Source organism: Bactrocera tryoni, chromosome 4, assembly GCF_016617805.1.
Source record: "Bactrocera tryoni isolate S06 chromosome 4, CSIRO_BtryS06_freeze2, whole genome shotgun sequence".
Taxonomy (NCBI): Eukaryota; Metazoa; Arthropoda; class Insecta; order Diptera; family Tephritidae; genus Bactrocera; species Bactrocera tryoni.
Window position 1 is genome coordinate 61,643,746 of NC_052502.1, and position 14,607 is coordinate 61,658,352.

At 34.3% G+C, this 14,607-nt stretch overlaps 1 protein-coding gene across 1 annotated transcript; it reads left to right on the plus strand.

Annotated features, from left to right (window-relative positions):
* Positions 1–2,285: 2,285 nt before the first annotated feature.
* On the plus strand, positions 2,286–2,889 carry LOC120773558 (jerky protein homolog-like). Its single transcript, XM_040102523.1, has 2 exons — positions 2,286–2,633; positions 2,695–2,889. Exons 1-2 carry the CDS (start codon positions 2,286–2,288, stop codon positions 2,887–2,889), a joined length of 543 nt encoding a protein of 180 aa, XP_039958457.1.
* Positions 2,890–14,607: the final 11,718 nt, after the last annotated feature.

Consider the following 14,607-nt stretch of genomic DNA (forward strand, 5'->3'; position numbering starts at 1 on the left):
ATTTTTGTACCACCAAACCACTAAGCTATATCACCCAAAATTGCTGGAAAAATCAGTTCAGGTGAAATTCAATGTTGTTTGACAAATTGTAAACCTCATAACACTTCCTTGCTTTGTATTTACGGTTTGTTGTAGTCTGTAGGCTATTTCAATAAAACTGGCGACAATCAGTGCTTTTACTGCCCTCAGTCATCACAAACGATTATATGATCATTCAGTATACCTGTACACTCAGTCCTTTTTACGCGATTTTGGTGCTGCCACTAATCGTAAATCAAACTCGGCAATAAAATGGTTAGTTTCAATGTAACTGACGAATTGGATCGAATATAAAAAATATCGCGTATAACAAAATATACGCGCAAAAAATATTAAAAACAATACGGTAAAGTTTCAAATTTCAGACTTATAATTTATTCATTCATAACAAAATAAAAAATACAAAACAAAAACCATATATAAGAGAAGAAAATAGAAAATATGGTAGATTTATTATGAAAACTTCGTTGAATTCTGTTTAATCACTGTCATTATCCGTAGTTTAAATTATTCTTAGCCGCTTATTTTGATGGCCGACGCAGATATCACTAAATTTGTATCAGAGTCAATAGTAAGAACTATGGATTGATGTTCTGATTGACTTAGCATCTCCGACTGAGTTTGCACCATAAATTCCGTTAATTTTGTTTGAATGCTTCTTTTGGACCTAATAAATTCTGATGTATGTAGTTCTTTATATCTTAACATGCAGAGACTCAATTATTTTTGAAGAATTCGTGCGTTCGGCATCGGTATCATTTGCTACAAAATAATTTTCAATTCTGCTGCAAGTTTAAGACCAAGCAAAAACGAAAAAGCCAATCGCGTTAAAGTGAAATTAGCGTAAAAAGGAATTTGCCCTGCAAAATAACCGCGTTAAAGTGAAATAGCGTAAAGGGTCGCGTAAAAAAGGACTGAGGTATTATGTTAACTTCTTAATAGAAATGAGCTCGACGAATATTTCCCCATGATTATACAGTGGTGCTCCAGTATAACGAACGCCGATATAACGAATGTTTAATATAACGAACGCTGTTTTTCAATACATTGATGACTCTATATAACGAAAGCTGAACATTGGATGAACTCGATATTACGAATGTATGGCGTTTGTATTTGGTTTTGGTTGTATTACAACAAAAAACAATGCAGGCAGTTAAATACCCGTTAGTTCTTGTTATTATTGAGCTATTTTTTAAAGAATTCTATTTATTTTTTATGCACGCTTCATTGCGCGAAATATCAGTTGTGAGTTCAAAGTGGTAAAGTGAGGATATCGCATAAATTATTTAAAAATGCCTTCAATTCGAAAACGGCTTTGCTTGGGTGACAAATTAAAAATAATTGACGACAATAAAAAGGGGAAAACCCTGAAAGAAATCTCTTTGAAATATGGTATTCCAAAATCGAGTGTTTGCACAATTTTAAAAAATTGCCGGAAAGTGATAAGAAGTGTTAAAGGAACACATGCTGGCACATTGAGACGACAATCGTTAAAGAAAGGCGAATGTCATAGGATAGAAAAGGCTTTATAGGTATAAGTGGTTAACAGCAATATTTTAAAAGCCAAAGCTGTGCAAATTCATAATACAAAATATCCCAATGAAAATTTTAAGGCAAGTAGTGGTTGGTTTTGTAAATTTAAAAAACGGCTTGGGATCCGAATTTTAAAAGAATCTGGCGAAAAACTGTCCTCCCAAGCTGATTTAGTGCCACCGTTCACAGAAAAATTAAATGAAATTATCGTAAAAAATTACATAAGTCTTGATGCAGTTTTCAACGCTGATGAAATTGGACTTTACTGGAAGATGTTGCCGAACCAAACTCTAGTTCACGCTAATGAAGGCAGAGCACCTGGCCGAAAGATATCCAAGGATCGAGTTACAATTCTTGCCTGTTCAAATGCAACGGGAACAATGAAATTAAAGCCTTTTGTAATAGGAAAATCAAAAAACCCTCGTTCCTTTAAAAACAAAACACTTGCCGTGGACTATGCGCACTCAAAATCCGCGTGGATGAATATCGAAATTCTTAAAAACTGTTTTTTAGTAAATTCGTGCTTCAGGTTTGTATATTACAACAATTTTCACTTCAATACTCCTTAATAATACTTTTAATTATAGGTTGAAGATTTTCTTGAAAGTCGAAATCTACCAAAGCGAGCAATATTACTTCTGGATAACGCTTCTAGTCATCCACCAGAAGAAGATTTGGTGACTCCAGAAGGAAAAATATGGACAGTGTTTATGCCACCGAATGTAACGGCTCTAATTCAACCGATGGACCAGAACGTGATTCGCCCCACCAAATTATTTTACCGAAATTCTTTACTGAGCAGTGTAGTGCAAAAAGAAAATATAAACACAGCGTTAAAGGACCTCACCCTTTTCAATGCAGTTCAACTTATTGCTGCAGCTTGGGAAAAAGTTTCAGGGGTTGTTCTTCAGAAGTGTTGGAAAAACATTTTAATTAATAAAACGGCACCTGACGATGAAGATGATGAGGACAATATACCTCTAGCAGATTTGCGATTCAGAGAAGACCTTTCTGTTATGGAGAGCACACTTTCTCTTATCCATACAATGTTTCCCCAGGTACGGTTTAACTTATGCATTTGTAGAAATAATTTAAATTAATATTCAAATAAAATTTTAGGCAACCTTCAACACAGATGATTTGGAAGCATGGAACAGTGTAGACAATGTACTTGTAGAAGAGAACCCGAGTGCTGAAAATGAACTGGCCATAGAAATTTCGGAACAGGAGGAAGGTGATACCGCTGTAGTTGTAGCTGTGCCGCCAATAAAGCATACTGACGCTATCGACTGCTTTGAGAAGTGTATCAAATAGTCTGAAGAAAACATCGTAGAACAGGAAAAAATATTTTTATTGAAAAGCCTACACCAAGCACAGGATCTCAAAATTTCTCGCCCACAAAAGCAAATGAGCATAACACATTTCTTTTCAGTTGAATAATGCTCATATTTTTGTTATACAATTCAACTTTTATTAATTTTATTGTATGCATTTTCCATTGTATATGAATTTATTTCAACCAATGCTTATGAATTCATGAATAAATAGTTATTTTTAAACATATATGTACCAATATTAATTTAGTTTTCGTTTCCCATATAACGAATATTTCAGTTTAACGAACGGTCCCAACATTACATCATTCGTTATATTGGAGTACCACTGTATATTAATATTCAACTATAAAAAAGGTAAGCACGTCCAAGTAAAAAAGTACCTGCCTCGAAAATTACATTTATTATACTATGTTCTTAATTCTACATTGCTTCCCTTTCATTGGCAGGCGCTAGTGGCCAGCAGATGGCGCCACTAAACGATATATTATGTTGGTTGGTGTCGCAGATAACAAATGTTGCAGAACACCTTTTGAACAAATGTATGTATGTTGACTTTTACAAAATTACTTTCGACGGTTGAAGTTAAAAACTATAATACCATGTTTCGACTAGAACTTTGAGATGATTAGATAAAATTTAATATATTCACTAATCTATAGAACCCTCACTGCCGTTGGAAATTTATATACCAACTGTTTTTGACATTAAACAAGTAAGGAAAGGCTAAGTTCGGGTGTCACCGAACATTTTATACTCTCGCATGATAAAGTGATAATCGAGATTTCATTATCCGTAATTTACATATTTTTCAAATACCGTATTTGTGGAAAGTTTTATTCCGCTATCATCATTGGTTCCTAATGTATACATATATTATACAGAGAAGGCATCAGATGGAATTCGAAATAGCGTTATATTGGAAGAAGGCGTGGTTGTGAACCGATTTCACCCATATTTCGTACGTGTCATCAGGGTGTTAAGAAAATTTTATATACCGAATTTCATTGAAATCGGTCTAGTAGTTCCTGAGATATGGTTTTTGGTCCATAAGTGGGCGAGGCCACGCCCATTTTCAATTTTTGAAAAAAGCCTGGGTGCAGCTTCCTTCTGCAATTTCTTTTGTAAAATTTAGTATTTCTGACGTTTTTTTGTTAGTCGGTTAACGCACTTTTAGTGATTTTCAACATAACCTTTGTATGGGAGGTGGGCGTGGTTATTATCCGATTTCTTCCATTTTTGAACTGTATATGGAAATGCCAAAAGAAAACGACCCTGTAGAGTTTGGTTGACATAGCTATAGTAGTTTCCGAAATATGTACAAAAAACTTAGTAGATGGCGGGGCCACGCCCACTTCTCCAAAAAAATTACGTCCACATATGCCCCTCCCTAATGCGATCCCTTGTGCCAAATTTCACTTTAATATCTTTATTTATGGCTTAGTTATGACACTTTATAGGTTTTCGGTTTCCGCCATTTTGTGGGCGTGGCAGTGGGCCGATTTTGCCCATCTTAGAACTTAACCTTCTTATGGAGCCAAGGAATACGTGTACCAAGTTTCATTATTATATCTCAATTTTTACTCAAGTTACAGCTTGCACGGACGGACGGACGGACGTACAGACGGATTTCGACTCTACTCGTCACCCTGATCACTTTGGTATATATAACCCTATATCTGACTCTTTTAGTTTTAGGACTTACAAACAACCGTTATGTGAATAAAACTATAATACTCTCCTTAACAACATTGTTGCGAGAGTATAAAAATGCTCTTCGTTTAATATACATATGTTAACAGAAAAGATTGTAATAAAAGTTATAAAAGTCGTATTGTTTTAAATATATACTACATAATGGAAATAACGGACGCATTTTTTGATTTGGGAAGTCGATAGCCAAATGAGTTCAGTTGCATTGCTTTTAATTTATTTGTTTGTTTAAACTTTTTTCTCTGCAGCTGTGACAATGTAATGAATTTCGCCACTGCTAACAGATGGCGCTAAAACAGAGCCACACAGGTGGATATCGAGAAGATTAGTTTCAAATCTCTTCGGTGACGAGATTAACAAGTATAATTTTGATTTGGCGAAATCTGGTACATTAGTGAAATAATGTGCTCTACAGCCTAAATATCATATTAAGAGCTAGTCATATTATGGTATACATTTAAAACCCTGTTGGTATACATATACATATGTATGTAGTTATAATATCATACTAAAAGGTGATCCAACTAATTTACTTGTTTTGTGTCTTTTCTAAACTCTAAAATTGCTCAAATTATCAATCACTTAAAAGTATGATATCATAAAATAGGCGATATGGCTATACATACATACATACGTATTGCAAGTCGGTGCTTACATGAGCTTATTGCCAAAGGTCTTTGTTTTCGTGTAGACACTAGAACTAAAGAACTGACAGTATATATTTTATTGTTAGCTCTACACCTCAAAAGAGGCGGGTAAAGTTTACGAAATGTTTACGATACCAAAAATGACTTCTCCGGGCTCTTCGCTAGCAAACGTTCGAGAGCCATTTTAAATTAGTTACTTACTGACATGTAATGATTTAAAAGTAAAAGTGATCAAGATAGCTATCATTATAAAAATATCAAGGGAATGTGTTGCACATATTGTTCATGAATGTATGGTATTCCGGAAGCCAATAAAATTGTACAAATTCCATAAATGTGCCTCCGAGTTTTTTATACAAATATAACTGTTGTCATATTGTCCGTAATCCCCCCGCACCCATTGACGACTTTGACATTCTCCGTCTGAGCTTGCAAATGTTTGACCATTAGCAGGTCCGCTTCTGTGGACTGAGTAGGCAATTGAGAAGTAAAGTCCTCACTCATTATTCCCATCCTGCTACATGGTACAGATGAGTCGACGTTGCGAGTTTTCGAGAGAAAGGTTCTGCGAAAGATTTATGGTCCTTTGCGCGTTGGCCACAGTGAATATCGTATTCGATGGAACGATGAGCTGTACGAGATATATGACGACATTGACATAGTTCAGCGAATTAAAAGACAGCGGCTGCGCTGGCGAAGTCATGTCGCGCATATGGACAAAAACACTTCAGCTCTAAAAGTTTTCGACGCAGTACCCGCCGGGGGAAGCAGAGGAAGAGGAAGACCTCCACTCCACCGGAAGGACCAGGTAGAGAAGGACCAAGCTTCGCTTGGAATATCCAATTGGCGCCATATAGCGAAAAGAAGAAACGACTGGCGCGCTGTTGTTAACTCGGCTATAAATGCGTAAGAGGCAAAATACGTACTTTTATTCAACATACTTAGTTCCCTTCAAGTGTGATACACTGATTAAAGCTCTCCAACTTTTCTATCACATTTTTGTAACTAAAAGAAATGTAAATTATACATTATTTTAATTCTATATGTTCACACATTCGTATATATGTATGTATGTACTTAATAATTGACAATAATTTATTGAACAAGTAATCTGATAAAGCTATTGATTATTTTCCTGTATCATTTCATGTCGGAAGCTTACGTATCGCCCTTAGCATCGATCGATTTGCCGCGTGTTTTAAAAGCGGAAGGGGTTACAAAAAATCCAATATCTTTGGAATGGCATGAGTGAACAAAAATTTTTTTGCAGATTATTAAAGGTCAACGTTTTCCGCGCTTTGTCACATACCTTTCAGTTTTTTAGCGTGAAGAACAATTGTTGAATTAACTGTTATGCAAAATTTTATTATATAAACAAATGGACGGTCCAAAAATATCCATAATATATTACTTGAGAAAATAAATATACAATTTTATCATGTTCTAAATTTCAACCTTCAACTTTAACAAATAAATAAATTTTGACGAAATATTTATATCATGAGGTATGCGTCTTTTGCCTCACCTAATGAACTGCTAATTTTCAAAACCGGGGATTTTGCGAAATTTTCATGGACCACTTGACAAGGTTTGATCCTAGTGCGATTTGCTCTTCGTCTCCGTATAAGCATCAGTTTCGGCGATCATTTCTTCATTTGACAAAACTTTCTATTTTCACTTTGCACAGAGCTTTCTCATACCCAAATATCCGTAGATGATATGATGTCTAGAGTGGCTGCTACCTCGAACAATATCACTTTATTTTGTGGACTTTGTTGTTGTTTTCCTAGGTAACAACCTCGTTTGGGCGTCTACTGCGGTCAGAATCTTCGGTGCTCTTTCACCACGTTTAAACTTTTCTTATCAATGATAATAATGATCCGGCAGATATATCAATATAAACGCGCCGTTTGAAGGAGAGGGCTAACTAAAAATCATACGGATTTATTTTGTGTTTTTATGTGTCTGAACTGAAAGGTGTGCCATTCATAATACATATAAGAACCAAAAAAAATTCCACTCATCAAAAAGCCGTTTGTATTTTTGAAAAGTTTGCTCGAATGTTATGATGTTGTTTTAGGTATTAATTTGTGTCAAGATATCTGTCAAATGAGAAAGTTTTCCCATACAAGCTCTTGGTTCCAAAAGAATCATCTTATACTCGTAACAGATTTGATTTGTTTCGCGATTTTTTAATCCAAATATTCTTTTACCTTAACTAGTTTGACCGTCTGAAAATGTGGTATAGTCAAAAAAATAATTTTACTCTATGAAATATGAAAACCTAATATGGAAGCTACGAGAATTTTTAAATTTCTGATAAAACTGCAACACTGATTGCAACTCAGTGGTCTTTAGAAGTGGCCCTCCAATTCATACGCGGGTATTTTATCAAGTATCAGGTAATGGAAAACAAATATTACTTCATCGAAAATATCAACCAGGGAGCATTTTTTATGAATCTTAATTGGATTACAATATAACCGTTAATATTACAGAAACTTTTCTGCCACTCAGTATTAAGTGTGTGATAAGTATTCTCTTCACCGAAACCTACAGGGAATGTTTTTCTTCATTAGAATTGGTTCTCAGGTGTTTTTCCTGGCAATCTTATCTCATTAGATCTTTAATTGAAGAGATATGTTTGCAATATTTCTGATGACGCACTGCAATTTATTGTAAATAAAATCTCTATAGAAAATTTTAAATGATGAATCGACAAATACAATTGAGATATGATAAGATTATTATTTAATATTATCTTATGTCTACCAATAATGGTAATGAAAAAATAAGTTGATGGAAAAATTTCAAGTGCGTGGTTTTCCAACTTACATTTTAAATAGGTCAACAAATGAAGTGATAGGGTTCAAGGAATTTTAGACACAATGAATTGAGACGAAAAGAAAAAAACGTTTTTAAATTAAGTTGTAAAGATGTAAATACTTCAAGGCTAATGGCTATAGGAACCAAACAAATATTTGTTGGAAGAAACATGATGTTTGTTCATGGATATCTTTAGGACAAAGACCCTTATGGCACACCCAAAGCTTTGAAGCGGATCAAAGCTCTTATTCTTAAAGATCTTTCGGTCTTTCTATTGAAGGCAAATAATCAAAAAATTGCGATTTCAGCTTTTTATACATTCGTTTTATACTCTTGCTACAGAGTATAATGGTTATGTTCATCTAAAAGTTGTTTGTATCACCTGAAACTTATCGAGTTAGATAAAGAGTATTTTATAAATAATTGATCAGGATCATCCATTCGTCCATCTTTGCAAACTGTAACTTGCTGGTATTGTAGGTGGACGGAATAAAAACATTGACACGTCTATAAAACGGCACTAACCCAAAACTTATGAAGTGCTTTAACTAAGCTCTAGAATAGTATAAAAAAACTGTAATTTGATACAACGATTCGGAAGAGGCATCTGTAGTTTGAAAATTTTGAACATGCGGTGCGATTCCGGTTCCTATCAGATCAACTAACTGAATTTTTTCAGAAAAAATCTTATCTTCACTTTGACAAAGTTAAAATATGTAGTTGAAATTGGATTATAATCCCGTCCACTAAATATGACCCGGTGCCAAAATTGAACAACAGCCACAACCGCTCACCCTTAGGAAAAATTATATATAGGTATCTAAGGAAATATTCAACCAATTTATGGAAAAATTTGGAAGACAACATTATCTTGACTTGATCTTTCATATCGACGAAAATTGAAAGTTTAATTATTTCGCGACTTAATGTACCTGTACTCTTGCAACATGTTGCTACAGAGTATAATAGTTTTGTTCACAGTTGTTTGTTTCACCTAAAACTAATATAATATATATGTATATAGCGTATACATATATATAAATTATTAGGATGATGAGACAAATTGAATTTCAGGTGACTGTCTGTCTGTCTGTCCGTCCGTGCAAACGATAACTTGAGTAAGAATTGACTCGGTACATGTGTTCCTTAGCAAACAAATCAGAACAAGCTCAAAGATGGGCATAATCGGATCACTGCATCGCCTACAACAAGTATAAAACTGTAATTAGGTACAGGAGATTGCAGTAGTAGGGGCACCCCTAACCATATAACGGCTTTCTTAAAAATTGCTAAAAGTGCGATATATCAATAACTAAATCCGTCAGAGGCATTAAATTTCACACCCAGGACGGGGCCAAAATGGGATGATGCGCTTGGCACCGCTCATATTTTGGTAAAATAGCATATCTCCCGATCTACTTGCCCATTTTCAACTTAAATTCGTTACATAATATTATCCTGACGATCCCATGTTACATTCTGAAAATGGGCGCAATCGGACTACAAAATGATTTTTTCACTTTCCAGTACACAAGTCTAGCACCAATACATATATCCATAACTGTTCAAGCCCCCACATCCGAATATGTGGACACCAGTACATATAGCCGACTTTCTGCGGAAAATATCGGTCTATCTGGGAGATATGTCAACTTCCAGTTGACTTTATACGACATACATATGTATATAGACTTCCAGATTATTTTAATGAAGAACTTTCTCAGGCTTTGACCTGGCCAGTTGCGAGAGCATGAAATGTTCGGTAATGGCTGAACTTAGCCTTTCCTTATTTTCTTATCAGTCTTATTGAATACAAAATTTTGAACAGCATTCTAAAATTTTAATCTGTAAATTTCGTTTAGCGTCTTCAGTCTCATACTTACATACATACTTGTATATACAATGGGGATTCTTTATCGGATAATTTTTTTATACCATTATCAACTAAGTGGCGACCTTGAAAATTAAGCACATCCTCTGATATTTATTTATCAGTATTATTGATTACAATATATTAAACAGTCTTTCAAGATTTCTACCTGTAAATTTGATTGAGTTTTGAGCTCTACGAATGAGCTGGGAGTGTGATGGAATTTTGTTGCGTAACGCAATTTCGTTGCAGATTCAGTTCACTTTAAAAATAAATTTGTTAAGGCGTTTCGTTAATCCCGTAATATAATAAGTTTTTTAAGAAGAATTGTTACTAAAGGATTAAAATAATATGGTTTCTATGTTTTTATAAATCGGGATTATTGTGTATTTATTTACTTTATTACTACACTGAAAAATCTAAAAATTATTGCAGAAAATAATCTCGGGATCAAAGGTAGATCGATAATACTATTCTTCCATTCAGTCTCAAACTTGCAGCAAAATATCGAAAGTTCAGTTAAAATAAGAATTTCATGTTCTATTAATCAACCGGTAGTGACAATATTATAACTCAAGTGTAATTTCTATGTTAAACGGTGTTTTCATATACACAGCTGATGTTTCTACGGCTGAAAAACGCGCTCAAGTGCAATTAAAAATAACTTTTAGTTACGTTCGTTTAACAATTATGATAAAAGAATGCCACTGAAGAGGACTATTTTCCAAGAGGTGAACAACATTCTTGCGCTTTTACACGGTAAACTTAAAAGCCCCTATAATCCAGTAGATAAGTTACGAAACTACTTCAAAAGTGCAAGTGCAGACTTACAAACACTTAAATGTTAAACGAGTCAGCCACTTATTTCTTATCATCTTTTAGTTATATTAATAAACAAATTATTTAATCATTAATGTACACGTTGAATAGTGCATTAGTGTAGTTTTCTCATCAAAAATTATAGTCTTTCTTTTGATAGTACTTATATAATATTTACTTAAAATATAATGATTCACAACCATCGACCACAGAAAATCGGACACTAACCACGCCCAATCACTACATAACGGTGTCTCTTCTATGTACAGAGCGTACTCGCGACAATAGGTTTTGTAATTGGAGAGCACTTTTATGCAACCGAGAACTTTCAACTCTACAACAGCAACATATCTTTGAACAAATATTTTCATTTATATTACCTTCCCTCTAATTGCATGTCATTATGCTTATACAAGTATATTAGCAAATATAATTTGATGGTCCTTATCGTTCTTCTCCCTTCTTGGCTTTATTTTTCGACATAATCTCAATTCAGTAGTGTCAAAGTTCTAACATGAGTTTTTCATATTAAGATCAGTATTCTGAGATTAGAGTAGACTTTTTTTGCAGCGATCTCACGGTCAGGCCATAAATTTTTCAGTCCATGTGGTATAAGTGATAATCAGTAGCTCCATGCCCACATATGTACATACATATATAAGAGTATAAATCATGTGGGTCCGACAGACGAACACAACTTAACATGAAACAGGCGCAACTATACAAGTTTAAGCGTAATCAAAAGCGAGACTGCAAAGTAATGAGCATTGGATGATAAGCGCGAAAAAATTTTCGATCATAAAACGACCGTGCTTGAGACGCAGTCCAATATACACATGTATTCAAAACAAAAAATCCACCTCAACATTGCACCCCATATATAACAGCACCTCGCACGCGCATTATAAAATACATAAAATGCAAACTAATTCGTTTTACAGTGATAAGGCCCCATCTTGACAGATCCATAAAAATATCGCGTGAATTGGAAAGTTTATGCCAATCATCTAACGGCATAATAACCAAAACAATTCGACAAGTTGATTTATGATTTAATTAAGTGGCCGATAAGCGCTATTACTATTACAACAACATTGTAAATAATGCGATTTATTCCAAAAAATCACGTAAAATAAATCACTTACAAATTTTTGCATACCCTATACAAATTTATTTACATTTACGCGCAAGTTTGATATTTCTGCGGCGCCAATGTCGAATGTTTTTAAAAATGCTCATTAACAGCACTTTACGCTGAGCAACGCCCCCCTTTATTCTTATCTCACAATGCACAGCTAGTTTAAGGCTTAGTACAATTCCATTACGTACATACATACTTATGTACAAAAATCAGTTTAATTCGACTTTAATTAGCCGTTATCTGCAATTGCATCGATCGAGCCCCGATTACGGAGCAAATGGCCAGGCAAAAACAAATATGAACACATCGTTGCGCACATAAATTTGACTTTGAAATTCAATAAATCCATAGGGCAAATTGTAATTATGAAATCTTTGCAGTATTTTTCTATATTAATCATAACAGAAATGTGCTCTTCTCCGTAGCTGTTATCTCATAACGAAAACGGAAAAATATCACCTAGCACGTTACTTAAAAAATTTAAATTGATTAGAAATGAACTCGACTCACCTTTTATTGTTTTCTATGGAAATATTTTTCTAAATATATAGGGGGTTCATTTTATCAACGGTCGTAAACCTCACTACGTACACTACAGGACTATATAAAAACAAAATTGTTGATTTCCTCGCTACTTCATTTTTTCAGGTCAACAGTGAATCTTCGACCTAACTTGAACCAATTTTTACATATTACATTCTCAACCATGTAGACTACTTCCGTGTATTATTTTTATACCGATTAGGGCTTATTAAACGCAATGCACAAAGGAAAGCGTCGAAGTAAGTAAAGTAAATAAATGATCAGCGTGACAAGCTGAGTTGATTAAGCCTTTCTCTCTGTCTGTATATCCGCGAACTAGTTTCTCAGTTTTAGAGATATCCCTCCGTTTCTCACCGAAAGGCTACAGATTTTTCGGAACCGCTGATATCGGACAGCTATAGCATATAGCTGTCACATAAGCTGATTGATCAAACTCAAGTACTTGTATTGAAAACTTTTTTATTTCACAATGTAACGTCGCGAAATTCGGCACAAATTGTTGCATCAGCCATCGCTATAAGCTCCGAACATATTGTTCAAATCGGATAATATCGGAGCTTGTAGCCATCATATAAACTGACTGATCAAATAAAGATTTTTATATACTCTTTAATGCTATAAAAAATGCACCTGTTAAGGGTATTATTGCTTCGGAGCAGCTGAAAGTAACGTATTTCTTGTTTATATTAATATTACAAGGGCGGTTCGATAAGGTAACTGACACTATCACCTATGCCAGACTTCTAACCAAGACATTTTTCTCTTTTTTGTTAGGAAAATGGGTTGTTGTGTAGATTTTACTTCAATCGAGATTTTCGACGCTCCGAGTATTATGTACAAACGAATTTACAATGAGAGCGAATCCATCTCTCCAACGTCGTTGAAATATCTTGTAGAACATTATATATTTCAGCCATTTATTTGCTCAATATATCAAAAATATGTTTATTTTTCGCTTTTCATAGTACCTTACCTATATGATGACCTATGAATCCCTTCAGCTTAAAACACAATCAATAATACATCAGCATTTTCTCAGAATACTCAACAGACTCAGACCGCTCTTAGCATTGACTCGTACTTCAACTACTACGAGTGTGGAACCCCTGATGATAGGTATATTTGCGTTTATTTAGTCACCTTTCAACGGTTAAATACTCGTAAATGAAATTTAGTCAATATGTTGACAATATATTATATTAACCGAATATTAACGTAATCAAACTTACAGCAAACTTCGAAAGTCCAAGAGTTAAAAGGGCATCGAAAATTTTTGGTTTCTGACGTAGGTACTCGTAGAACAAAACAGAACTGATTTTTTGTTGTTTTTTTTTTTGAATATAAACACATGCCCTCCAATACTAAACTAATCAAGTATTTACGCTGCTGCAATTTTTCAATTTTCGCTGAATGCATTATTTAATATACATATGTACATACGTATATGGATCAGATAAGCGTCTAAACATACTGACGCACAAAAACTATATATTATGTGTGTTAAAACCTGCATTTGTTGCATTAAAAGTCAAATGAAATTGCAGTTCGTACAAACATTTTTGTAAATCTTGTAAAGATTATTATAAAAGCTCGCTCGCCCTCTGAAAATTAGAGAATCAAATACGTAATTACAATAAGTTAAGGTGTATACATATGTATGTATATGGTTTATGAATTTCTACATTAAATCCAAAGAACTCTTAATTTCACATAGAATTATTTGTGCATGAACAACACGATAGTGTAGGATCCTAAAATGCTTCAAACAAAGCTTCGGAGTTACGCGTTCTTACGGCAAGTGATGCCAACTATCTATTGTGGGCGTAAACTAGTATAGCATCTAGCATTAATCAACGCATGTAATCATAGTTACAATAATAGGGTGGTTCACATTTTTCAGTGTTTAATTGCCAGACATTCCAGCAGACTAGGAACATCATATTATTCCTATTGTAGAAGCTGTCAGGAGGAAAAAGAGCAAGCGAAACATTTGCTAAAAGTGCCCATTCACGAGCACACAAGTGCGTTCGATCGGTATGAATTTCTTTGCCCATACACGACACACAAATCCATTTTGCGTTCGTTCTTCACAGAGTTAACATGTGCGACAGAGAAGCGGAATATTTCTTCGAATTGATT